The sequence below is a fragment of the Malassezia globosa genome (assembly GCF_000181695.2).
Source record: "Malassezia globosa CBS 7966 chromosome Unknown mgl_sf_19.1, whole genome shotgun sequence".
NCBI lineage: Eukaryota > Fungi > Basidiomycota > Malasseziomycetes > Malasseziales > Malasseziaceae > Malassezia > Malassezia globosa.
The window spans coordinates 22,689-48,901 of record NW_001849854.1 but is presented as its reverse complement, the minus strand read 5'-3'; the positions used below and the strand labels follow the sequence as shown (position 1 = coordinate 48,901).

The window sequence follows — 26,213 nt, the reverse complement described above, 5'->3', positions numbered from 1 at the left end:
ACTTTCTTTAGTGGGTAAAGGAATTGAGAGAACATCTTCATTAGAGCCCAACTCGACGTCTTTGGGTCGATATGTCATGGTGTCTGAACAAAAGTCTTCCCGAGGCCGTAATTTTTTTTTGTATTGCTGGAATTTGTTCGGCTCAGCTTTCCCCACGGGGAAGAAAGCAGGGGAACTTCTATTAAATAACGTTCATTGGATGGATTATGTCATAGCTATATTTACAAGATCCTCCGGCATGCAGGAGAGCCACATAAGCACGGAATAGCCTCTGTTTCATCCTCTGAGGCTTGGACTTGCCGGTCAGCTCGTTATAATTCCACGCACACTTGTAGTCGTAAGTCAACTCCTGCCCAGGGAGAACAGTCTGTTTGGCACTGATGTATTAGAAGAAAAATCACGGGAGACTTACAAAATCACGATGCGCTTTTCGCCTTGGACCGTGAGGATTTTGGCCGTACAATTAGGCGTGCAACAATGCTACCTAGTTAGGAAAAGAGGCGACTTTGAACGTACATTCATTAGACGAGCAATATTTCCCTTCCGAGTTGCATCTACTACGACGTCATCGTCGACACGAAATAGATAAGTACTGAAGTTGCCCTGCCATATTAGAAATGCATACACGTACTGATCGTTCATACATCTTCTCACGATGATCGGCAACTTGCTGGCGAACAACTTCTCCAACGTATTCAATAACCATATCACCGGCAGATATGTGCTCCATCGCGAATAATCCCCAGTCGTGTATGGGACTTTTAGCGAAACGCAACTGTTTCTTTCGTGTTTGAAGCTGGTTGACGTGTAAGATATCGGTATCTGCAAGGGTCTCACGCCGATTTTGTTCAATATCAAGTGCGAGGCGACGTGAGTCAGCTCGGTTATTTCTTGCAGAAGCGAGAGAACGAGTGGCACTTGTTGCTTCCACTACTGCCCGATTTCGATCCGCCAAATGCGCAGCTTTCTCTGCAGCGGGAATTCGATAGAAGCCCTGTGCACGCGCACTGCCTGCTTCATGTAGATCGGGAGCATCTGGAGTGGCAATGGGGGGGCATTCTTGTGCATGTTGTCCGCGAAGCACCAAATCTAGTAAATACATTTCTTCATCATCCTGAGCTAGTCCGATTCCAACAGGGTCGAGAAAAGCACGTGAATCCGAGGTGAGGGACAATTTGTCCTGAACAGCCCCCTTTTGATCGACAGGGGCTCGCTTAGGAATTGAGTCGAGGCGACGAAACGAAGGGATCACGCTTCCTAAAGAAGTAGAGCGAGATAGAGAGTGTGATTTGTGACTTGCTATGATAGCTCCTCCCTTGCCATCTGAGCGCAGGAAATGTGCGATAAGAGGCGTCACGGTTCGAGTTTTTATGTCGCGCAAGATTATAGATGTAAAATCAGCGAGAATTCTTGAAGTGGCTTCTGATACGAGTTCGTCTGTTGACCATGTCGTTTTTGTGGATGTAGGTCGTATCTTCTCCGAGGACAAAGGTAAAGCAGGATTTGGGGTCAATGAAGGTTCTGTATTCGATCCTCTGTCTTCTGGTTCGCGAATGTCAAATCGAAGTCGACATCCATGAAGAGTTCCGGAACCCAAGACCATTTTGCATCGAAACGCTGCATCATGATCTTCAAACCCCACGTACCACCCAAGATGATCCCGCTCAACGAGAACAGGCGCGAAAGAAGAAAAATAAGCTCGAATAGATTCTGCATCCGTGGTATTCGAAAACATACGCGGAATGAAAATGTAAGGGTGCCCAAGATTCGACAACCGATGTGCAATAACCGCTGACATGGGCTCATTCTTTGAGTGAGAATGCGGCTCATACGAGTTGGGACGCTTTCGCATACTACTCCTAATTTGACGCTCACGCTCACGAAGCTCCTCGCGTAGACGCTTTTGTTCATGTTCACGTTCTCGTGCGAGTGCCTGATGTTTGCGCGCATAACGTTCCTTCAAAAGCGCTCTGTACTGCTGCACGTACACCTTTCGATCGTGGTCAAGGAAAACTTGGACAAAGGCAGGACCCATTCTCTGGCCGTCAAGCGCGCGCCTCGCATTAGACGCTGCCTCTGAAGCATCATCTAAACGAGGTCCCCCGAAACACACCCACATGATGCCAATACTCTCACCAGTCTGAGGATCAACTTTAAGCTCGCTTGCGTCGATAGCGCCAAAAGCACGGCACTGCTGCAAAACAGGCGCAGGCGTCGTCAGTGGCGACAGATGACAAATGACGATTTCTCGCGGTGGCGGTGGGCCCACTGAATGATCGTCGTACTAAAGTCGCGTTGTTAATAATGGATGCATACGCACCTTGTAATGCAAATGTTCGAGATGTTTCCGTGGCTTAAGCCGGGACGATTTTGGTGGCTTGTTATGGTGTGAGAGCATTCGGGGGTCAGTCGTGGAGCGCCGAGGGTGAGTCTCATACCGCCGCAACATCTCTTTGTTACGGCCCAACTGAGGATCATGTATTGTCTGATAATTTCTACCTGAGCTTGGAATTTCTGAAGGAAGAAGTGCCTTGGACGATGAGGGATCATCAAGACGCGCGTCGTTCATGCGTCGAGGTGGCCTTGGAGGTGGCCCTGGGGGCAGAACGCGCGGCATGCTCTGGTCCATTAGATTTTCCCTGGAATATATAGGTTCACGATTCTCGGATAAACGTAAAGTTGTTGCGTACTCTGGCGGCATTGCGCCATACGCGAGTGAGCAGCGAATACAAATTGATGTTTCTAGGGTTCGGTTATGATTGCAATAAGAATGGCGCGTCGCGTCCGAGGTAATTACTAACGACCAAGCCTATTAGGTAGGTGTGGAGATCACACGCTCTCAGTTGTAGGGTCTAGCGTAAGTTCTGGTATGCTGGAGTCGTCACGAATGGGACGAGCGTCTGGATTGGGCAAAAGTTGAAAGAGAAGAAAGTTAGCAAGTGTTTTGTTTGTCCAGTAGCTCATATGTGAGCGCATCATATCAATGTATTGTGAAAACTAAGGATGGAGGTCAGACCATACTTTGGTGCACGCGCACACATACCGAGCTAGACGTTCCAACGTCCATAATATAATCAATACAACCATTTGGATTAAGTGCGTTGAATCGCTGCTCACCACGCTCCATATCCTCAAGAGGTATTGGTCGGGAGCGGGGAGTACTCGGCACTGTATTCTGATCCTGAGTTCCGGAGGTAGTTGGCACTTGTTTCTCGTTCACAACACGCATAAGAAGTTTGCCCACATTTACACGAGGCTCTTCGAGTGCATCCATTAGCAAGCTGGGATCACGGGGTAAATGAACAGGCCTTACAATGCGTGAGTAAGGTGCATCAGCAAGAGCAGACATCTGGAAACTAATGGGATCTGTCGCGATGTAAAGCTGAAAAGAGTTAGTGACTTCGGGGAGGATAGGCGCAGAACTTACGTTGTACACAGATTCTGACGCAAGACATCCCATCTTTCCGACTTCAGCAGACGTTGCGTCATCCACATCATCATCATAGCGACGCCGAGCTATGAGGCGAGCACCATTCATGTAGTAAAGAAGAGGCAACGGCGAGCCAATACAGAAAAAATGGCGCACATTGAACAGTAAGTGGGGAGATAGCATATGAATGTTTGGAGCATCGGTTTCGTGTAGAGGGCGCACAAACGTGGGTTGATCCTTAAGGATATCAGCGGCAAGCATAGATCCGAGCGAGTGCCCCAGGATAGACACGCGGCCTCCATTCTGTTCGAAGCCAGGATTCCTCTGTACGAACAACCTGTAAAGGCGATTCATTTCGTGCAAAACACTGCGCTCCATGAGATCATGATGCCTGGAAAAGTAAAACGGTATGTCAAGCAAGACTTTTGTCACTACCGTGCGAACGCTTGGTATTGAAGTGGCGTTTACGATGTCTTGTAGGGTATAAGATTCTTGCTCTGGGTCAAATTGCAAGTTACGGCGCCAACAGATAGGAATAAGCTTGACTCTCCCCCCATTCAAGAGCGGCTTGAGTTCAATGTCTTGCGCTTGAGCACGCATGATTGTTCTGAGCCGATCCAAATCGTGTACAAAATGCATGGATGCATAGTCCTCAGACAGTTTCTGTCCGATTCCATGGATACAAAATAAAAGTTGCGGCGGTTGATCGGATGTGCTTGGCATAGAGCAGTCATCATCAAATGGATCCTGTGGACGAGCATCTTCGATTATATCACGAACACGGGGATTAGTACTTGGTGAGCGTGAGACCCACGCTCGCGACATAAATGCTTCGTTGAGAGGTACCCATAACGATGGTGATACAGACGGGTCTGGTGTAGCTCTGTCACCTATAATCCCAGTTGCGTTAGAATCTTCTTCTGATATTGGTCCAAATCTCTCAATGGTGTCTTTGTCTCTCACGTCTTCAGCAGAAGCTGCGGTTGAAGCCGCTGGTGTTCGGCGAGGTGAGGTTGATTCAGGGCGTCTTGTCCAAGTTGAGAGTCGAGTACTAGATCCCAAGCGCTCACTGAGTTCACGGGCATTCTCAAAGCCTCGGACAAGAGTAGGTTCTCTAAGAAATGGGAAAAGCTTGCTGCCAATATTTTGTGCATATACACGAGCTGAATATGCCGAGATAAATTGGATCTTTGCGCCACTAACGACACTGGGTAAGTCATATTGGACCGCCTGATCCTCCCTTCGGCTTTTCGAAAGGGTTCCCTTAAGCCGATGCTCGAGACGCCATGGTTCTGCCGTCCTGTATGCATTTACAATATCCTCTTCTAACCGCGTATTGCATGCAATAGGGGAGCAAGCGCCATCCGACGCGACGTAGAACCACGTTGCCCTAATCACTTGTTGATCGTAGCCGGCCCATAGTGCAGGATACATCTGAGTGTCAGTGCTTATCACTTGCACGGTACGTACAATCATGTGTTCCATGTCTACATCGAACAGTCTGTCTTCCAGTACTGGTACGCGAAATCGTCGTTGCTCTGCGGGTTCATCGGGATCCGTTATCCGGTATGTAGGCTCAGTCTGCTTTTCACTGGGCATGGGTCGTGGTGGCCGCGGTGGCAGCACGGAGTCGGTGTTGTACGCCGATTCGCCCCAAAGTGATGTTGTGAGCCAGCTACGAGGACTGCGCTGTTGATTGTCTGTGTGACGAGCCCGCGCCCTCTGAACCAACTCATCCTTAACGCGGTGCCACGCTTCTTCGAGAGCATTGTTGTCCTCGTCGGGAAAAGGTACCCATATTCTACCATGAGAATGGAACCAAATCGCAGATACAGGTGGTTCAAGGCGTTCAGTAGAGTTCCCATGTGCAGGGCACCCGAACACTGCGTCCATGACTCGGGTACCTAAAGACAAAGAATGACGGTCCGTGCGTGGCTCCATCATACATCCACATTTTGGACATTTATGCCCCAAATATTTCGCTCGCCATGTTTTCTTTTTGTTTTGAGAATTACATAGTCTATTCATGATTAACACATACAGACACATACTAACTTGTAGTTCCACATTCGACAGTGATCCCGAGTGTCCAACGAGGGATCCCCACAATCAGCACGCCTACTAGCACGCATAGCGTCCAAGACGTAAACAAGTAGGCGAAAGAAGTCCGCAGGGGGCGAAGAACGATAAGCTCGGCCACCAACGTGCTCACAGTGCTCAGACAGCCGGCGAATCCATCTCCTAAGCCGCGCAAAGCATCACATGACGTGACGGAAGAGAACAAGCGCGATCCTTGACCCGTTTTCGTACCACAAAGTATCAAAGTTGCCAGCACGTTCGCGGCTAACGTGCCCAAAGGCCACTGCATCCACTGACGCACCAACACTCTGTCGTCAACTTTTCGGGCAGGGTTGAAGCGTGACAGCTGCCAGCGGATCCAGGCTCCGGGAGGACAGAGAACAAGTGCGAATGTGACGTGTCGGAATGGTGAATGCAAGCCACAGAGGATGGCGGATCCAATCCAGGAGAGAGAACCAATTGCAATTGCGCATGCATGCGAAATGGCAGGATTCAATCGTTTCATAGGCAAAGCAGGTAATGCATCTAGTGGATAGGCGTCAGCCAATGCGCGCCCAGCCCACAATCCCGCGATACCCATCCCAATAGTCAAACCTGTCTGCGCTAGGGCGTCCATGACACTGTAGAGCCCGACGCGGTGATAATGCTGACCATTAGAGAATGCTTGGAACACATCAAGTGCCCAAGTGGAAAATGAAGTACAAGACCCGGCAAATCCGACGGTCAGCATTGGAAAGGCGGGGGCGTACCACGCTTCAATGGCCGCTTTTGAACGTTTGTGGGATGCATACCCAAACACCAAGCATCCGACAGCTTGTGCCCAGATCAGGGGGGCTACGCTTTGTCCATCATATGAATTGAGTGCTACCAAACCCAGCCGCGCCAGTGTGCCCCAAATGGCACCTAAGGCAATCAGTGCGGCAGTGGCACAGATAGCTACAACCCCCATGGATGGTGGTGTGGAGCAAGTCAGGTAGTCACGTGTGACCCAATTAACGCGGAACGCGGTGTTGGATCGCGCGACGGGGCATATTTCGTGCCGCGCGTCACGGACGACACGTCAATACATCTGCTTGATCAACGTCGTTTACGTCTTATGTCTATGTATAAGCCGTGATGCGTCGTGCGCACCATGACGAACCGTCGTCATCTTCGTCTCCATCGATGCAAAGTGAAGACGAAGAAGATGTTCGAGCTGATTTCCTCTCGGAGATCGACCAACAGCGTTTCTTTCAGCAACTCGAAGTGTTTCAGGCAAGCTCACGAGTCTCGCCTCCCGCCGCCGTTCCGGAGACGAGCAGAGTTTCTGTTCCCTCAACAGCACCAGCCACAAACACAGGAGTGACGACTGCTACATTTGTGTCTCCTGCTAATTTTCAGTCATCACCGAACCAGTTATCCAACTCTTCATGTTCGAACATGCCGCGGTCCATGGATTCGTCCGAGTTTTACAGTACAGCGATACAGGTCCTTACCCACGTACTTGGCAGTTCTAAGCCACATCCATGGCTCAGTGATCAAACCTTGTCCCACGGTGAAGATCCGGCGTTGTCACACACTTCTACGGTCTCTTGGGATCCAAAAAACTCATTAGCATCATCCCCGCGCGACCATGCGGGTCATGGGATCCATGCGTCGATTGATCAATTCGGCGCTTCAAGGTCAGAACCAATGCGTGATAAAGAACAGGATTTGACACAGCTACTGCAAACTCTTCTCGCTCGGGGACCTAATCAAACTGCGTCTTCTGAGTCACATCCTCAATCAGAGCCAGTTCTTGCTCCGCCCGTTCCCATGCCGTTTGCCGACTTAGCTTTCCCCGAAGATGAAGATGACGATCCAGACTTTATGCCAGTATCCTCTGACCGTGGGGGCAATGAGCTTGCGATGCCGAGCGCGACAGCATGGACACGAGCTATGGAGGAGATGGCTCCCCAGGAATCTGAAACATCTTCAACGAAGTCGCGGCGAGGACGCCCACGGCAATTTACGTCAGAAGAGGCAGCTGAGCGAAAACGCGATCGAAACCGAGATTATATGGCGCGTCTCCGCACTTTGAGACGGCAACGCAGACCTTATACCCCAGCCAACTCGGTGGACTCGCGGGAGTCGTCTGATCGACTTGTGCTGGAGGCGGAAAATCGATTTTTGCGCTCTGAAATCGAAAGACTCCAACAAGAGAATGCCAAGCTACGTAGTCGAGAAGAACTGCGTTTGTACGCCGCGCAATTTAGAATGAACCAGGATCATGATGGTTTCAAATGCTAACGATATAACTACAGATTACAACATACTACGTACAGGATAGAAAATGAAGATGAATTCAGTTACCAGCCTTTCAGTCGGGGCGATGGGGTGGAAAATGAAGGTATGCTTGACATGACTGGACTTAAAGCTCCGCCTTCCGAGTAGGCAGCTCTTTGATGTGCGCGTCCTGAGCGCTGGGCTCTCCTGGACTGCCGATTAGGTGAAATAAACAGGTCTGACGAACGTTCATCGTCGCCGAACTCCGAGGATAGAGCGCGACGCCCCCTAAAGTACGGCATGTCAGTGACGCCAATAGCAGCTTCTCGAAGCTCATCCCATGCATCCTGTGCAGCCAGGCGTTCGTTTTCTTCCTCGGAAAGATGCGGATAAAATCGGCGCATTGCACCATGCCCGGCGTAATGCATATGGCGTTTTTCATCCGAGACATATGACTGTGAGTCACCATCCACCTCGTAAGATGGTTGCGCGGCAAATGGGTCCTGATAGTAGAAAGCGGCTTCATCTAATTCATGCTCATTGCCTTTCTCACAAGTCATGGATTGAATCGACAGAGCATCTTGCTGAAGAGGCACACTTGCGGCGTCGTGCTCGCCCGCTTGTTCCATTGGGGGAACGGATGAGTGCGTATTCACACCGTAAGGTTGCTGTAACGTCACAGGCATGAAATCTGTGTGCTGCTGCTGGAACACTGGAGCGACTTGTGGAGAAGCCGGTGACACTACTCGGGCTTCCTGCATTGGCTCCGGCTCAGACACAATGGAAGGGGGGCGACGCTTAGCACGACTGCGTCGTCGCAAAAAGTAAAAGAGGAGTAACGTACATGCGCCAAGCAAAACGGCTCCACCAATTCCAACCGGTACGCCAATCTTCACACCATTAGACACTGTATCATTCGAGTCGCCGCCAGTAGTGCTGCTGGTTGTGCTAAGATTGCCAGATCCACCCGTGTACATATTAGGTTTGGGTCCATATGGTGACATGCCTGGCTTTCCAGGTGTTCCTAGGGGACCATCTTTGGCCGGGTCTTGGAGCGCACGGATCTGGTCGCGGGAAAGAGAAAATTCAGGCCGATTGGTTTGGTTGTCTCTCCTTCCAGTATAAATGTAAGCAACGGGCTTATTGCCCACACCCGACACGCTGGCGTTGGCTACGTTGGGATCCGCGCAACTTATAGAGAGGTAGCCAAACTCGTGCGCATAGTAGCCTCGCTTCTTATATCCATCATCCTGGATAGAAAGAGTGCCATTGGCCCAATGCTTTTCTTTTGTTGAATCGTCCGCTCCAACACCATACGCCGTTAACAGGACCCGCGATGGAGACACAGGGAATTTGTTGCCAGCCTTTTTACGGTACACCCTTCGAATACTTTGGCCATCCACTCTCCAATCAATCTTGTCCGGTGTCCAGTCAATGGTATAATTGTGCCACTTAGCCACATCGAAGTTATTTATGTACTTCTGAGTCCCGATATCCTGAGCTGGCGTGTTCATGGCTGCATAGTCTGTAGTAATACGCGACGAGTTTGGACCACCTAGGCGGAACAAAATAGCGTCGCCCACATCCGACGCGGTCCCAAACGTTGTGACGAAGCCCGACGACGGATCATGCCGAAGCTTCGCAGACACTTGACCATATAAGAGGTAGCGCGATGAAGAAACACGCGAATTATGTGATGCAGACATCTCTAGTAAGACGCCGTCCTTGCCCCGGCCAAGATAGCCCTGTTCAAATACGAATCTGGACTGTGTTGGATCGCCGTTGAATTGCAGGAGCGGACGGAACGTCTCACTGTGATTGAACATATCAGGCTTCACCTGAAATTCTGTAGGCTCGCATATTGCGTTGGGGATACATGAAGAGGGCGATAAACTGAACAATGGTTGGCAACCCGAGGTGCATTGTTCAGCACCCCCGCCACAAAAGCCGTCGGATGAGCAGCATGGACTACTTCTAGGACATTTCCCTATGCCCGCGCCACACTTTCTTGCAAGCACACCCGCGACCCCGAAGAGCAGGCCTATGAACACTGCTCTCATAGAATCACTGACCACCGCAGACATAAACAAGGTGAGGGAGGTGAGTCAGCACCACAAAATGAAATGTGTGCGTTCTAGTAATTCGACATGGCCTGCTTTCACATCCCCTTCCCATTCAGGCGAGATCTTTCGTACACGAATCGCAACCTCACTGCATCACCCGCGTAATCTCCTTGCACAAGAATGGGAGACTCGTCATAATTTATTACGTAAACTATGCACGCTGGGTGATAGCATGCCCTAGGAACGAAAGTCCCTCACCTCTAATGTAGATGAATTGACGTCAGCACGCCCAGCGCATGTGGCACCGATGGCTTGCGTTGTGCAACCAATCACGACGCGATTCGGCAAAAGGCGTGAACGTAACCACGCCCGTGGGCGTGCGACGTCGAAGTTGACTCCTGCCGATGCAGCAGCTTTGAAGTATGTCGTTGGGCATGACTAGTCCGTGTTTTCTATGTCCATAGAAGTGGTATCATACAGCTTCATCAAGCTGATCCAGTGACGGATACATAGCTCCTGACTTGTCTCCGCGCGATTCATTGCGAGCCGTATTAAGTTGTGGCCTAGGCGCCGGTGCTCGTGTGCGCGGCACAGGTCGTGGGATTCGCGATACAGATGACATTTTGCGACGGCGATGATTCGAAAAAAGCGCCGGTGTTCGGGGCTGTGATGGACCAGTCATCCATGTCCATAATTTCGACACAACACCGGAAGCCGGTGTTACTGTAGAACGCAAACGCTTAGGTGGTGGACCTGCCTCAGTCAAAGCATCGGTATCGTCCGCACCTGCATTGGACTGAGACATCACAGATGATTCTTGTGCTAAAAACTTCGTGGAGGATGGCCGAGCTGAGAGAGGCGTGCTGTGGGCGCCGTGAACATAAGCAGGGCCGAACGAAACGTCATGAGGCCGTTTACGCGATTCACTGAGAAGCTGGAATGACTTTTCTTGCATTTGCTCTGTCATGTCCTGCTCGAGTTCGCGCAGGTAACGAGCTTGTAATGCAGGCACTCGCGCGTATAAACGTGTCAGTTTCCAATCGCCATGGAGATCGTCCGGCTCGAGTCCCTGAGCGTCCAAAAATTGGAGGATGACCTGGTCCACGTCCACACTCAGCACTGCCGACGACAAATTATCGGCGTCCTGCGATATGTGAGCACGCATGTGACGGTCAAGTTCAATCCATGCATGCTCGGACCAGTGACCTGCTTGTGCCTGTGGTCGCAATGCATGCGAGGCGAGCTCCGGTGCAGGATATGTGGCATGTGGTGTCGAAGCTCCTAGTGCACGAGACTTTGGTACGAATGGGACATGCGGTCGGTGTCGAAGGGCACGTTCAGCAGCATGAAGTATTGCTGGAAGGCTCATGGTTTCGTTCTCCGATGTCGACGCGATTGTACTTTCTGATTCGCCCAACCATCCCTCTTGAACGTACTTATGATGAACTTTAAGAATGGCTGCAGCTCTTGCGGCGGCTACCGGGTCTAGACTTGATATTTCCACACATGACGTTGGGCAAGGGCGTGAAAGCATCATTGCTCGAGAATGGGACGATGCAGAGAGACTTGCACTGAGATCACTGAGAGACAAGTCTTGATCAGTTGAGGGCGCAGGTGCTTGCAATGGTAAAGACCAAACAGTCAAATTGTCATGCTCATGGTCATGATCATGGATACAAGTGCGGGAAGCACCCGTTTCCACGGTTTGCTGGGTATCATCTTCGACGCTAGAAACTGGAACAAGTGCTACTCTTTCTGGCAGCGCAGAAGAGACACGTGTTGCGGCATTGGAAGGCTTGGAAGCCATAGGACTTAGCAACCCTGTTGAAATTTTTTCCGGCGAGAGTGAACGACGTGCACGAGCTCCATCTAGGGAAATTTCATTCGATATAGGCGAATGTGTTTGATCAATTACGTCACGGGTATGCTCTGAAGGCGTAATCTCTCGTGAACGTTCTGGACTAACCGTATCGATGGCTTCGACATTCACCGAAGGCGAAGTTTCGGTTGTTATATGACCTGAGGGACTTGAATCTCGATTTGATCCTTCAGCCATCTTGCCAGTATCGATCCGTAATTCATTTTCCCAGGCATCCATAGCATCAAGGGTTTCTTCCAAGGCGTAATCCTGGATGTCGTCATCATCGAAATCAGCATCTGATTCATACAGCTGTTTTTCTGGATGTTCGGACATCGCTTCTTTCTTCACTGGACCAACATAGAGTGGGGTTTCAGCCGACGTGTTTTCATTCTTAACGGTGACGGTCTCGTACAGAGCAGGCTCCTTCGATGGTGAGATCTTTAAATTCGTTTGGCCGTTAGACATGTGCGATAAACTGGGGTTCAGGGGACCTTGAAGGGAAAGAGAGCGATGCATCAAGGAGCCATGTCCTCGCATTGAGCGATCCGGCTCAGACGAAGTGTCAGATCGGTCGTAGGACTCCCGGGGAGCTTCAAGTCTTTCATCAAAGGGATGTTGTGGTTCAAGTATAGGCATAGATGCTGACTGAAGTTGAACTTCAGGATGAGACTCATGCTCGTGCTCGAGTTCCGTTCCGAGATCAATGTCCCTGATAACGGTGTCTGGTACGAATGCCCGGGGTTTGTCGAAATTCTGTTTCAGTCTGGCACCCTCATCCGAACCATTCCCATAAGAAGACGATAAATCCCTTTCTGGCTCGGGCTGTGGAAGTGGCTCAGACTCAACTTCTTCGCCATGGCCTGACTCGCGTTCGGGCGCCACCCCAAGACCTGACGATGCACCCATAGCACTTCGAGAGTCTGTTTCTTCTCCATAGTGCGAACTGTTTCGTCTGAAGTATGCGGTCTCAATGGGCGAGTTAGATTTGTCTCTTGACGCCATAGTCAATGGTGAATTGGCCTTGTTCGTGCGGAGCTGTTTTCTAGCAGATGCTGCCACGGATGGAGAATTGCGATACTCTGCCATGGGCGCAAATTTTTCTCGCGCATCAACCGAAGAAAATGAAGTCGGAGTATGGCCTCGAGAAAACGTGGAAGGATTAACAAACGCATCCAAATGACCAGTACCTTGGCTAGGACGTCGACTTGACGAGGGTCTTGTTGGCTCACGGGTGAAAGGTAGATCCACCTGAACATTTTCATCCAGCTCTGACCGGAAAAAGTCGATGAATACAGGCTCTTTCAAAGGTCGAGTTTGTCGTGATGAGCGTGAATTTGAAGCAAGCGGGGAAGAGGTCTGCGGCTGCGTAAGCTCCCGTATGATCGCTGCTTTTGATGTAGAAGGCGGGCCAAAGTGATTTTCAGGTGGTGATTTTGAACGAAAGGCCTTTTGAGACTCAGTCTCATACTCAGAAATTGACTCAGCTTGAGTATCGGGTTGAAAGTCTGACTCTGCTTCCGGCTCTTGGTTCGATTTCGACCTCGTTTCATGCTCAGTATCAGACAATAATTCATTTACGTCGCCTTCACCCAAGGCCAGTTCATCATTTGGTTGACTGATTGTCTTCTCTGGTGAACGAATCAAAGCAATCCGCTCCTTTATCCCGATCGAACGGTCATACAAACTAGGAGTAGCTTTCGGTGTTTTGGCAGGTGTGTGTGAAGCTGATGTTGCTTCTGGGCCGTCGACAATTCACGCCTTGCTGATAAGGAACGTTTCGGTGTCGTTGTAACGCCCATGTCTTCCTGTTCAAATCTTCGAACCATAGCAAGCAAGCTAGCGTCGCCTTGAGCAGCTCTCATGGACATGTTCGACATAGTTGGGTCATGAAGAAGTAATGGATCGTCCGTCGAACTTGCGGGAGACGCGGGGCGCTGAGCCAAATGCAACACATCAGAGGATGAAGGAGCGGGCTCCGGATTGAAGGTAGGTGCAGGAGCGTGCTTTGCGTCTGACTGTTGATCAATACGAGGCAAGCGCCGGCGCGGTGCAAAAGGATCCCGTGAAGAAGCAGTTACTTCGACGAAATCGCGAGCAAAAGAGTTTGTGGGAACGTCATCTTCGAGAATTGACATCGCCGGCATGGCTCGTGCAGATTGCGACGGTGTGGCAGATTTGCTTCTTCGACTTGACGACCAGTTTGGAGCTGGATAATCAGAATACGGTCTAAGCGAACGTCTTGGTGTGATGGGCGCAAGTGTGGACTTCACATCCTGGGAGAAGGCAGCAGGACGCGGTTGAAGCGGCGTGGACGACATGGCGCCATGATTCGAGTGCGGTCGATTCATGGACGACGCTTCTAATATACTCTGAAGCTCATGAACACGCATGTCCCCGCTTGCAGCTTCGGGCTTCGCAAGAGATGAATCTCCATCATTCCGACTGTGCCCCACACGCGACTTGCGCGGAAGCGCATATACCATCGTCGACACGACGAGCGCGTAGCGTGTATGTCTTGTGTGGAGACCCGTGACACCTGTGAATAACAGCCACGAGGGTTAGAACGCTCGTGGCCTCCACGATCATGTTATGTGAGGCTTAGTCGTCATCAATATGGCAGTAGTGCGGCAATTGAGACTAAGAACTGTTATACACGTGATCGACTTCACGTGCGAGGACCACAAATATGAGCGATGTTTCAACACCTCTCTTCTTCCGCACCGTCACCAAAGTCAGTATGACGAAGAAGAGAAGAAATGGAGGGTACGTTGATATCTACCGATTTGTGTGAAGAATCGAAGCTCACAGCTTGCAGACGTAACAAGCACGGACGTGGACACGTCGCGTTCGTGCGCTGCACGAACTGCGCGCGTGCTGTTCCTAAGGACAAGGCCATCAAGCGATTCACCGTCCGAAACATTGTTGAAGCGGCTGCGGTGCGTGACTTGAGCGAGGCAAGTGTATATGATGGTACGTAATGGTGGATTTGTCGCAGCGGCTGCTAATGGAGACAGAGTATGTGCTTCCCAAGCTTTATATCAAGCTCGCGTACTGTGTGTCGTGCGCGATCCATTCCAAGGTTGTGCGTGTTCGCTCGGTTGAGGGTCGCCGCAACCGTGCCCCACCGCGTTTGCGCTTCAACCGCGAGAACCGCAAGAACCCAGCTGCACAGCTGGCTGCTGGCGGTGCGCGTTCATAAAGTGCCTGCTGTCCAAAAAGATAGTGGCTAGTGCACATAGAACTAGTCTAGCCACGAAATGACCTCGACGGAGCCTACGAAAAATGTTTCTCATGATTGTTGAAGGATGTAGGTGTTGGCGTCGGCGAGTGAGGTGTGTCTAGTTCTGTACAGGGTATGGTTGTGTGTGAAACAAGATGAGTTGGTTGAATATATGCAACCCCTGTGTTGTTTCTATTACTACCAATGAGACTGTAAATGCACAAGACAGCGAAGTAAGTCGTCTGCAATGACGCCGCCCGTACGTGTGCTAAGGTCACGCACAAGACTTGTGAGCTTTGGTCGAGACATGCTCTCCGCCGTGTGTAATAAGGTGCCATCCAAGATACCTTTCGCTAATGGGCGCGATATGTGCTGGTTGAATACAGCCCGGAATCCACGCGGATTCAAACCTGCCGTGTGTCGTACCATACGCACAAGCTGGCTTTGAAATAGCTGAAGAGTAGGGAAGATTTTTTCCGTAACCGGCACAAGTACATCAACGGCGCCATTGCGCTTGGCCAACACGATTTCTGACGTAAGGCATTCCCCTGACGTTGCAAGGTAAGGTCCGTGCAACATGCGGGCGCGGACGACTTCGCCTGGTGCGTGATATTCACACCGGGCGAGTAAACGTTGACCACCCAAACTAGTAGGATTTGATGGGTGATAGTCCATCAAGCGTAAACAGCCATTCATGTCACACGTAACGATAGAGAGTCTTGCACGATCAATCAAGAAGGCGCCGCACGTCACGGACGTAGGAATATAGTCTCGACCGAGCAAGACAAGGCGTGCTGGGTCTTCTTGGAATGCGACGAAATACGCACTCTGGTAGTAATCTGTGAGAAGTAAGAAATTTTTGACACGCTGAATGCTCGTTGTGTACATGCCCATATCGAGAAATGCCACAGTAACGAGCCATTCACAGTATTCCCAAGAGCGGATTAGCAATTTTTGACCTACAGCTGCGACGAGAAAGCCGTTTAAATCATGAAGTGCTGTTACAGGCGCTCGCATTTCCTCTGTGCACAAGAGCTGAAGGCGCAAAGCATCTGAAGCTGCCATGCCTTCTGACGGCACACACTCGACCACATCGAACACGTACATGTGCCCTTTTGAGGAACGGTCTTCTCCATATGTGACTGTTGTCCCCACAACCACAAAAGTGCGACGGCCGGAGCCACGATCAAGACAATCCATGGGCGCCATATGCAACGCAGACACTGTTTCACATGCACTAAATTCGTAGCCATGTACTGGGGGCTCTCCCACCCTTACGAGCAGCTCCAAAGCGCCGCATGCTGCGTAGGTGCGCGTTGGATCTTGCTTTGGGTCACGAACAGGTTGCTCTTCGTCATTGTATAGAACGAATTGCGTTGGCTGCTCGGAGGAAGCGACAAAGCAAGCTAGCTCTTCATGCACCGCCACGTGGGTGTATGTTCGCCCGGTGGTCCAACGTAGGTATGGAACGGAGGCGTCAAACGCCAATTCGTTCCATGCCAGTAAACACGCATTCCCATCTAGGACTCCTGTACTCGTCCACATCATGGTGTGTGAGCCAAACGATGTCACAGGTAAATCTGTCTCAAGAAATAGAACAGGTGATTTGCGGTCCCGGACCAGAATCAGGGAGTGGGAACCAGCCACTGCTATGCAATGGTGGCAGCTGCCCATGTTTTCGAGTGGTACAATTGAATCACACGGCGAACTAAGCATATACGCATCCACTCGCGCAAATACCAGAGGGAGAGAAGAGGAAGAAGACACGCCTGTGATCCGCGCCTCATACACGACCAGTTGACCTTGGGTATATTGCACAACAAGCACAGGGACATCTCCTAACACGCAGAGCTTAAGTCTGGCAACAGCCAAACGCACATCAGTGCCATGCACTTGCGTGTCAAATGGATCAAGGCATGATGGCAGCATACTGAGGGATTCGCTCTGCCAGCGACACTTGCCGTCGGGCAATGAGTGCAATGCGAGCTGCCCATGATCTGTATAGCAAACGAGCCAGTCGCGAATACCCTCGCCCAATACACAGACAGCATCATCCTTTTGACTCCATATGTCTGCGTGCGTGCAAGGGACCTTGAATAAAGATGTCCATATTCCAGTGTAGCGCCATACGGTAACGAGGCCACATTCGGACCATAATGCGACGTACGAGTCTTGGATACTAGCATCTCCGTAGGAAGCATTGGCGTCACACTCGGCAAACGTTGTCATAATCCGACCATGCTCATCCAGTACTTCTGCGCGCTTGGACGTCACGCGAATAACTCCTGCTTGTGTAGAGCCGCAAGCGATCGTCCGCTGTAAATGCTGTGACAAAAAGTGCGTTGAATTAGACTCAAGCGAATATACCAAACACTCTTCATCCCAAGCTGTAAGCAATAGCCATTTACCATTTATAGAGACAGTCCAAATAGCGTGTGCTGGTGCAATGTTCTGCACAACATCACACCGGAGTCGCGGCTCGATGACCGCGAGATGATGCTGCATTGTAGCCACCATATGAGGGTGTGCTTTTCCATGTGCGTTGCGAACGACTCCGTATGTCATATCATTCAATGGGCCTAAAGTGGGCAGGACATCCAATACATCCAAGCCAGCTGGCTGTGCTTGTTTCGAAGTCGCGACATCTGGCTTGAAAGAGTCCCCATAGAGGTCCAATGCATCAGCATCAACGTCAGCATCAGGTTCTAAGGATTGTTGATCAGGACCTGTCGATGCCGCTATTTCCGTTGGTGCCTCGAGAAGATTCATCGCATATAAATACGTGTCGTCCTGGAACGATGCACAGAGAATCAACCGCTCAGGAAGAGCTTGGACGAACGAAGCGCCGCCTTGTCGTTCTGGGACTAACACAACATTCAATGAAAGGGATGTAACAGTGCGGCCTTCTAAAGCACATTGAAACGTCAGCATGCGCCCGTCACGAAGAACCAACAGCCCACCATTTGCTTCGGTAAATGTCAAAACAGATGACTGCAAGTCACAATCGCCGAGCGTTGCCGTCGCATTGGGAAGCATCAGTTCTGAAGACGTGAAATCAGTCCACCTGCTCACACTTAATCCAACAAGACGTGCTGTCTGATCCAGGTGCAGGAGCGCTGAGGGTGTTACAACCAGCACGCCGCCTAGCGAGTCCGGACATGCCACAAGATACAATGTATCGTATGGGAGTGCCTCGCTTGTCACAGTAACAGGGTATTTCGTGACAGTGAGATCGAGTGTGATAAAACAAACGCGCGTTGTTAGTCTTGCGCGTGAAAGACTTCCAGTCCATGTGAGCTCAGGCTCATACAATACGGCCAGCATGGGCTTTTGAAAACCAGGCAGAAACACACAATCACGCACATTACGAATAGAAGCATCAACATCTTCTGAAAATGAAAGGATAAATGACGGTGCGTACGGGGCCTGATCGAGGAGCGCGGCATCCCTAGGGTCATCTGCACCCAGCTCGGACGCCTCTTGCACAAAGGGCAGGATTGCTAAAGCATCCTGAGGAAGGAGCAGCGCTGCACAACGACTAGCTGGATCAACCAATAAACGCGGCACAAAGGAAGGTGGGAGTCCGTCAACAAGTTGTGGCGCTCGCTCAAAGGTGTGGATTGAAATAGAGTTGAGATCACCATAAACATCGTCCCATTCCATGAGTGCTAGTTTGGCATCCCGGAACGAAACTAGTAAACGATCACGACCATCAACTTGTGAAGCAAGTGTTTGGACTGACTGTATGCCAGTTACTTGCCCAAAGAGGCGGTGTGAGCGAACTTGCACTAAAGTAGGCACGCCTTTGTCACATCGAATTTCCAAGATGCGGAGCATGTCATCTCGCGCAAGCACGGCATGACAAAGAAGCCGCCCACGATTGGGCGGCCATGAAGGCAATGTACCAATTCCATCAGCCTTCGTCAGTTGAAGTGCTACACCATGCTCAACGCCGCTCGCAGGCACCCTCTGATGGTGCACTGCATAGGCCATCGTGATGGTGGGCACGATCTAGTGTGAATTTAGTCATCAATCTACAAGTCAATAAATAAAAAAATCATGCGTCATCGACCTACTCGAAACGCGCAATGATGCAACATAAATGAGCTATCCTACGTAAACGCCGCACCCCACACTTTCTTACCTGTGCCACCGCGCGACTTACGTTTCCGGAAAAGCGTCGCCTCTTCCGATGGGATCTCGTTTGTTGTAGTGGTTGAATATGGTTCCATTGGGGTATCTTTATCCGATGATGATGCATGCAGCGATGGGGCGGCGGTCTGCTTAGCAGTCAATGTGAGCTTGGCTTCAGTGTCCGCGTCGTAAACAGCATGGTGACGAGGCCGTTTCACTATCACTGGCACATCCTCATAACCTTCACTTACAGGACGCTTTTCCTCGCCTGTGTCCTCCATAGTGCGTTCTCTAATATTGAACGCCCGAGCTTTGTCTCCATCAGAAGTCACTTTTATTGAATCCATACGATTTGCCGAATTTTGCCCAAAAGAGGTCGCTGTTGATGGTACCTGCGTTGAATTTTCCGTTGAATTTGTTACATCCTTCCATTCTCCAGGCTCTGCAACCATCGACGTTCTTGCTCTTCGATCATTCCATTGCGTCTCCAGTTCATGAGAAATGCCAAGAGAATCGGCTGTTGTGTATGCTGAGAACTTGTCAAGTGGTTTCCAGGGCTTCAAAATTGAGGAGTTCGGCACAGAGGCAGCTTTGCTTTGCTCTACTGGCACCTGCTGATTCTGGTGCTCTCCTATGTCGTATCTTTGAAAGTCCCGTTTCGCTGCTGACTCGATTCGCTGGATCTCCGACTGGGTTTGCAAGTCCTTGCGACGCTTTTCGTCTTTCACTTTGTGTAAGTGATCAAGCGCCTGTGCCACATTTTTCTTGTGACGACTCCCACTTTCATGATGCCTACGCGACGGAACGTCATCGTTAATAGTGACGTTGCAGTATTTACATGTCCAACGCTTTCTGGACACCCAAACATCCGTCATGTCGAACAACTCTTCTGGTGCGGCCCCATATCTGATTTACCTGAACCAGTCGATTAGGCCTGACTATCATGCACGTGATGAGAAGATAATGGACGAGTCAAACTCGTGTACATTAATCAAGACCGATAGACCTAGCTAGAAACTACAAAATAACATGTACAAGACGATAATAAATGACCGAAAATAACTAGTGTCCTGAAGCTGCATCTTTGTGAGACATAAACTTAACGTCCTGCGACTGAGGCGACATAGGGCCATCTGCCCCTTGAGTTGACAACGGATCATGTCTTGATGGTGAAGGACGAAGCGGCCCGCCATCTTGATTTAGGCTGGGTTGACCAAAAAACATTGGTACACCACTACCCAACAATGAATCATTCTCCAGAACACGATTCATCGGCATCATGGGAATTATAGAAGATGGGTGGTAAAAGTTTGGCGAAAGCTCAGCGGCTGGATTCACAGATGCTGAGGAAGACATCGCGGCAGATCTTGACAGGTTCGGTTGAGTTCTTCGCCGCTTGATGGATGATGCAGGCAAACCTGCATCTGAACGCTTATTTGTCTGGAGACCCATATTGGAAGGTGCCCAGCCCGGATGAAAAAGTGGATTTCCAGCGCCTAAAGCGTTTGGATTGGACCCTATAGGCATGGTACCGATAGCCTGAGCAGTGAAGCCAGCGTCAGGTTGCCCAATGTCCACGCCATCTTCCTCTTCCTCATCATCATCATCTTGTTCATCAACTATATCAGCGGAGGCAAAGTCGGAATCTCTTTGGAATGGTGTTGATGATGGGCCAGCTTCGGCTTGGTTCGTGGCAAGATCAGCGGGGTCCGGTGCATTGAGACATTCTTGGATGAGATTTCGACCTTCCGGCTGTTTGACGACTGCCTCAAGCTTGGGCGTTGTAAATGTGTAGACAAGTCCCGTCTGTGACACCACAAGAAGCAATACTTGTGTACCTGTGAGTGTTGCCAGTTCATACGCCTGGGTGTTGGTCAGTTACTAAAACTCTCTAGTCGCACATACCTTCTTCATGATACCAGCTTTCCGCTTGCTGAACGTGATATGACGTCGTGAATCATCATCAATGAACTCAATTTTGATCTTTCGACGACCAGTCTTACTGTCTTTTTCGCCTTTGGCAGGCGAGCGCTTCTTTGAATTCGCACGTGCACTTGCTTCCTGCTGATCCGGTGCTGACGTCGATGTTGAGGCAGGAACCTGTACTGATGAGGTCGCATGTGGGGTAGATTCATGGGTATCTAAGTGCACATTGGAAGATATCTTTCCCGTATCGGACGGCGCTGAAGATGAGGGTTCTTGTTTTATAGGCCGCTGTCGATCCAACATTGACCTTTGTGAGGTCGATGGTGGCGCTTCGTGTACCGCTATATTGGACGTTGGGTCAGAGTAGCCGCTGTATTCTCTTGAAAGTGTGTGCTGAACATTTTGTCCATGGCCCGGCACATCACTGTTATGGTTTGCGACATCGGAGTGTTCCTCTTGTAGATTGCTCATCTGAAAAGGCCAAGACGAATGAGAGTTCATGGTGTCAAATGGCTGTCCTAACGGCAAAGAACTTGATTGCATATTGTACATGGTGGGGTAGGACGTGTCATGGTCTTGGGATACCTGAGCTCCAAGGAGGTTCGTCACGTCCACCGGTGAAGTATTGTATGACCCCAGACGCGTTTGATTTGACATTATCGCACCTGCGTGTGTTGAGGAAATCTGTTTCCTAAACGGGGAGTTGCTCAAAACGGTTATAGTAAGAGGGGGTTCTACCTGTTTATATTATCATCTGCTGCGCCCAACAGGAATTATGCGTGCCAAAGCTTCCCCATGCCTAGCAACGGCCGAACGTGCCGCGCGTCCATGCTCACCTCCATGGCGACGCAAGCTAACAAATAATTCGGCCTCTTTCAATCAAACATGTCACGTGGTAGGAATCAACAAAGAATGCCAGGAGTTCACACCGAATCGCTGATACTATGAAAAAAACATCTAATACTCTTCAGCATCGAGACCCTCTTCGTCTCCCATAGCCGTCTCCATACCAACTTCTTCATAGTCCTTTTCAAGCGCAGCGAGGTCTTCACGGGCCTCGCTGAATTCACCCTCTTCCATACCCTCACCAACATACCAGTGCACAAATGCACGCTTTGAATAAAGGAGGTCGAATTTGCGGTCAAGACGGCTCCATGCAGTGGAAATAGCAGTCGTATTCGCCAACATGCACAATGAGCGCGACACCTTCGCCAGATCCCCACCGGGCACAAGGGCAGGGGGTTCATTACAGATACCGATTTTGAATCCGGTCGGACACCAGTCGACAAACTGGATAGTGCGCTTTGTCTTGATTAGGCTAACAGCGGAATTTACATCTTTGGGCACCACATCACCACGATAGAGCAAGCAACAAGCCATGAACTTTCCATCGCGTGGATCACACTTAACCATTTGGTTGCCTTTCTCGAATGTGGATGTCGTCATCTCAGCCACACTGTTTTGTTCATGGAACGCCTTGTCAGCCGAGATAATTGGAGCATATGTAGCGAGAGGGAAATGAATACGCGGATACGGCACCAGGTTCGTTTGGAACTCGTTCAGATCCACGTTCAATGATCCATCAAACCGCAACGATGCCGTAATGGACGAGACAACTTGCGCAATAAGTCGGTTTAAGTTCGTGTAGCTTGGTGCGCTAATTCCAAGATTGCGCTTGCAGATGTCATAAATAGCTTCGTTATCCACCATGAACGAGCAATCAGAGTTTTCAAGCGTGGTATGTGTAGTGAGCACGGAATTGTAGGGTTCAACCACTGAACTACTCATCATAGGAGCAGGGTACACGGAAAACTCAAGCTTGGCCTTTTTACCATAATCTTGGGCAAGGCGCTCCAGTAACAACGAGCCGAATCCAGATCCCGTGCCACCACCGAACGAATGGAACACAAAGAAACCTTGAAGCCCAGAGCATGCATCCGCAAGTTTACGGACACGATCCATCGTTTGATCAATCAGCTCCTTACCAACCGTATAGTGGCCACGCGCATAGTTGTTTGCAGCGTCTTCCTTGCCCGTCACTAGTGTCTCTGGGTGAAACAGTGACTTGAAAGGGCCGTTACGCACATCGTCCACCACATTAGGTTCAAGATCCACATAGATCGAGCGAGGAACATACTTTCCACGGCCTGTCTCACTAAAAAATGTTGAGAAGCCATCTTCATTCTTAGGCTTGCTTTCCTCTGTGACACGTCCATCTGGCGTCAACCCGTGCTCTTGCAAGTACAGTTCCCAACAGGCATTACCGATTTGAACACCTGCTTGACCGACATGAAGCGAAAGAACCTCTCTCATTATCAAGTACTTGTGTGTATGAAATACCTTCGGCTCAAAAGTGACGTAGAGCTAAGGGACAATCAGTCACACAGAGGTAGTGTGAAGCGAATAGGTGGCGCGCTACTAAGCGGGATTGTACACACGCACTCGCCGAGACATTTGGACTTTTGCAAAAATATCCTTCCTATCCATCACGGCCATGCGCGTCATATCACGTGAGTATGCTTCTGTCACATCGCCTGGTTCATGTGGATAGGTCGGTAACTGGTTCCAGTGTCTGTACCTGAATCTGGCTGTTTCGACGCGAAAGCGACATGGTCTATATATGTCTCTCTTCACCCTCTCCCCCTCTCCTAAAATTGTTCAACGTGCATCTAACGAAATCGCCTGTACGTTGTGCTGGAAAGCCACGAAGGCGTAATAAACCATATCTTTGAATACGTAAATCTTTTATTGCATACGTTAGTAGTTGTTCAGCAGGTGAAGTAAATAACTGGTCTAGAGTGTAGCAACCGTGGCTGCTTCTTACTATAGCAGTGGCGACTGTCGAACTGACCACGCTGCAGTACAGCAGTGGCGAAACACCTCGACAAGGCAGGAAGCTATGAGGTTTTTGACGATGACTAATCGCCTTATGAGCGAAGGCCAAGCAGACATAACTGCTATCAATATACCCACCCTAGATCCATACACGGAGGAGCAGCATTGCTTGTCACGCGCCGTTAGCACATCGAATAGCGTTCTGCACAAGCCACATCTTGATCGCATATATATATATATATTGATCACAGGTGGGCCAGAGTGAGATGAATTGCCCGCGCCACCCGCACGTTCCTCCCAGAAGCGAGAGCGGGAAACATAAGCTTTCTCATGACGGTGACGGAAAAGGTCTGTACACAGACTTACCTAGTACGCGCAAAAATGCACGATGTATGACATTTGAAGAATTCCGTGCGCAAGAGCCACCGCAAGCGCGTCTTCTTAGGTTGCGCGGTCTTTTTGATCTGCTTGTAGACCAAGACAGCTCGTCCGCTCTTGCTGGAGGCCGCGCCAAACAAATGTGGCGTGCACGCGCAAGTAGAGCTCGGTATGGTGCGGGCGGTGCACTAGCTGCAGGAAGTTTAGTTGATGAAGACAATCATGCATCTTCACATGGTTCAGCGAGATCCATCATCAGTGAATGGCTGTCACATGTTCGTCGGACGGCTTATGCCTCTGAACTTTTAGCAGAATGTCGGGCGCGGCATGCTGAGCTTGAAAAAAGACAATCTGAAAATAGGCATCGGCATGATGATCCAGACTCACACAGCCACGCTTGGCGTCGACTTGTTGGAATGGTAAGAGAGGAAGCTGATCCAGTGTTGCCCGATCTCTCTTTATTCTGGAAACGCTTTATGGGAGATTCGGAAAAGTCACCACTCATGTTTCTCGAGTCCGGATGGACGGGTTCCCGCGTTTGGGGCCTTAAAGCGACTGAGGACTCAGCTGATCATGCCAAATCGCGAAATCCCGCAGAGGATGATTGTAAAGACAGGGAGCGTGTGCGACAGAGGCAAATTGAATGGGAGGGCTTTGTCGCATATGCCGAGCTTCAGGAGCGTGAGCTTCATAAGTTGTTCTTTGAGCTGGACTCAAATCATGATGGCATGTTGGACAGGTATGAGATCCAAACAGCGCTAGAGCGGGCCGGAATTCGGGCGACCCCTGCAATTCTAGAAGACTTTATTGCCAGTTTGGCTTCGTCGGGCGTGCAAGATGTGAAAGAATTGCACGGCCGCGACTTGTATGTGACATTTCCAGAATTTCGTGATTATCTTTTGCTCTTGCCTCGCCGACCAACAACGTCTGAAATTTTTCATTTCTATCAGGTCCGAAAAGTTGTTGGATTGTTTGGCTCGGGAGGCATTTTCGCCGAGCTAGGAGCCAACTTTGGAAAGACAGCACGGGGAGTTACATCCGTCAACTTCGATGGAGATGTTAGTCTCATGGGCGAATTATCTACGCCCCCAGAAACAAAAACAAGCGCAACAGGACCATCCTCTACCTCCTCTTCGACTTGTACGTCCAAGAAGGGCGAATCGTCTGATTCTCCTCCGGGCAGTCAGTCCCAACGATTTTCTAAAGACATGATTCAGCTTGACGTGGCATTCAAGTTTCTTCTCGCTGGTGGATTCGCAGGTGCCGTAAGCCGTACAGCTACGGCACCATTTGATCGGTTAAAGATATACCTAATTACATCACAATCTGCCAAGACTAGTAGCTCATCTAGCGGTGCAGCGCGATCGAATTTGGGTGCGCTCTCGCAGAGTTTGTCTATGATATATCGCGAGGGTGGATTGCGGGGCTTTTGGCTAGGCAATGGACTAAATTGTATGAAAATCATTCCCGAATCCGCTATTAAATTCTTCACATATGAATGTATGAAACGCTTGTTTGCAAAGTATGTGGACGGTGTCACAGATTCCCGCGATGTGAGCGGCATGAGCCGTTTCATTAGCGGTGGGATTGGGGGCATTACGTCGCAATTATCGATCTACCCCATTGAAACGCTCAAGACGCGTCTCATGTCTAGCATGTCGAATCCTGGTCACATTCGGGGCATGAAACTACTTTTCGCTACAGCCCGCCAAATGTCGGTGAATGGCGGCTTCCGCGCATACTACCGTGGCTTGGGCGCTGGTTTAGTTGGTGTCTTTCCTTACTCAGCTATTGATATGTCGACGTTCGAGGGCATCAAACTATTTTATTTGCGGTACACAGGTAAAGACGAACCCGGCGTCCTATCTCTTCTGGCATTCGGCAGCATATCTGGAAGCATCGGCGCTGCGACTGTATATCCCCTCAACTTAGTCCGTACGCGCCTCCAAGCTTCTGGGACTCCTGCACATCCAACTGTGTAAGTTGAGAGAATTTAAGCACATCTGGGACTAACTGGTTTTTTTTTTCTTAGTTATAAGAGTT

General features: G+C 50.1%; 12 protein-coding genes across 12 annotated transcripts; 3 read left to right on the top strand and 9 right to left on the bottom strand.

Moving 5' to 3' along the window:
• Positions 1-311: 311 nt before the first annotated feature.
• Positions 312-2,569, bottom strand: MGL_4221 (uncharacterized protein; the record flags this gene model as incomplete). Its single annotated transcript, XM_001728608.1, has 4 exons — positions 312-377; positions 517-603; positions 632-2,284; positions 2,321-2,569. 4 exons carry the CDS (start codon positions 2,567-2,569, stop codon positions 312-314), a joined length of 2,055 nt encoding a protein of 684 aa, XP_001728660.1.
• A 441-nt stretch (positions 2,570-3,010) lies between these two features.
• Positions 3,011-5,323, bottom strand: MGL_4220 (uncharacterized protein; the record flags this gene model as incomplete). Its single annotated transcript, XM_001728607.1, has 1 exon — positions 3,011-5,323. One exon carries the CDS (start codon positions 5,321-5,323, stop codon positions 3,011-3,013), a length of 2,313 nt encoding a protein of 770 aa, XP_001728659.1.
• A 1,302-nt stretch (positions 5,324-6,625) lies between these two features.
• MGL_4219 (uncharacterized protein) lies at positions 6,626-7,777 on the top strand (the record flags this gene model as incomplete). Its single annotated transcript, XM_001728606.1, has 1 exon — positions 6,626-7,777. The coding sequence occupies one exon, from the start codon at positions 6,626-6,628 to the stop codon at positions 7,775-7,777; it is 1,152 nt and encodes a 383-aa protein (XP_001728658.1).
• A 59-nt stretch (positions 7,778-7,836) lies between these two features.
• Positions 7,837-9,579, bottom strand: MGL_4218 (uncharacterized protein; the record flags this gene model as incomplete). The annotated part of the gene is made up of 1 exon (XM_001728605.1): positions 7,837-9,579. One exon carries the CDS (start codon positions 9,577-9,579, stop codon positions 7,837-7,839), a length of 1,743 nt encoding a protein of 580 aa, XP_001728657.1.
• Positions 9,580-10,288: 709 nt separating this feature from the next.
• Positions 10,289-12,583, bottom strand: MGL_4217 (uncharacterized protein; the record flags this gene model as incomplete). The annotated part of the gene is made up of 1 exon (XM_001728604.1): positions 10,289-12,583. The coding sequence occupies one exon, from the start codon at positions 12,581-12,583 to the stop codon at positions 10,289-10,291; it is 2,295 nt and encodes a 764-aa protein (XP_001728656.1).
• A 752-nt stretch (positions 12,584-13,335) lies between these two features.
• MGL_4216 (uncharacterized protein) lies at positions 13,336-14,160 on the bottom strand (the record flags this gene model as incomplete). Its single annotated transcript, XM_001728603.1, has 1 exon — positions 13,336-14,160. The coding sequence occupies one exon, from the start codon at positions 14,158-14,160 to the stop codon at positions 13,336-13,338; it is 825 nt and encodes a 274-aa protein (XP_001728655.1).
• A 494-nt stretch (positions 14,161-14,654) lies between these two features.
• Positions 14,655-14,876, top strand: MGL_4215 (uncharacterized protein; the record flags this gene model as incomplete). The annotated part of the gene is made up of 1 exon (XM_001728602.1): positions 14,655-14,876. The coding sequence occupies one exon, from the start codon at positions 14,655-14,657 to the stop codon at positions 14,874-14,876; it is 222 nt and encodes a 73-aa protein (XP_001728654.1).
• Positions 14,877-15,095: 219 nt separating this feature from the next.
• Positions 15,096-18,734, bottom strand: MGL_4214 (uncharacterized protein; the record flags this gene model as incomplete). The annotated part of the gene is made up of 1 exon (XM_001728601.1): positions 15,096-18,734. One exon carries the CDS (start codon positions 18,732-18,734, stop codon positions 15,096-15,098), a length of 3,639 nt encoding a protein of 1,212 aa, XP_001728653.1.
• Positions 18,735-19,009: 275 nt separating this feature from the next.
• Positions 19,010-19,906, bottom strand: MGL_4213 (uncharacterized protein; the record flags this gene model as incomplete). The annotated part of the gene is made up of 1 exon (XM_001728600.1): positions 19,010-19,906. One exon carries the CDS (start codon positions 19,904-19,906, stop codon positions 19,010-19,012), a length of 897 nt encoding a protein of 298 aa, XP_001728652.1.
• A 187-nt stretch (positions 19,907-20,093) lies between these two features.
• On the bottom strand, positions 20,094-21,260 carry MGL_4212 (uncharacterized protein; the record flags this gene model as incomplete). The annotated part of the gene is made up of 2 exons (XM_001728599.1): positions 20,094-20,894; positions 20,937-21,260. The coding sequence occupies 2 exons, from the start codon at positions 21,258-21,260 to the stop codon at positions 20,094-20,096; spliced, it is 1,125 nt and encodes a 374-aa protein (XP_001728651.1).
• Positions 21,261-21,914: 654 nt separating this feature from the next.
• On the bottom strand, positions 21,915-23,270 carry MGL_4211 (uncharacterized protein; the record flags this gene model as incomplete). Its single annotated transcript, XM_001728598.1, has 1 exon — positions 21,915-23,270. One exon carries the CDS (start codon positions 23,268-23,270, stop codon positions 21,915-21,917), a length of 1,356 nt encoding a protein of 451 aa, XP_001728650.1.
• Positions 23,271-24,646: 1,376 nt separating this feature from the next.
• MGL_4210 (uncharacterized protein) lies at positions 24,647-26,152 on the top strand (the record flags this gene model as incomplete). The annotated part of the gene is made up of 1 exon (XM_001728597.1): positions 24,647-26,152. One exon carries the CDS (start codon positions 24,647-24,649, stop codon positions 26,150-26,152), a length of 1,506 nt encoding a protein of 501 aa, XP_001728649.1.
• Positions 26,153-26,213: the final 61 nt, after the last annotated feature.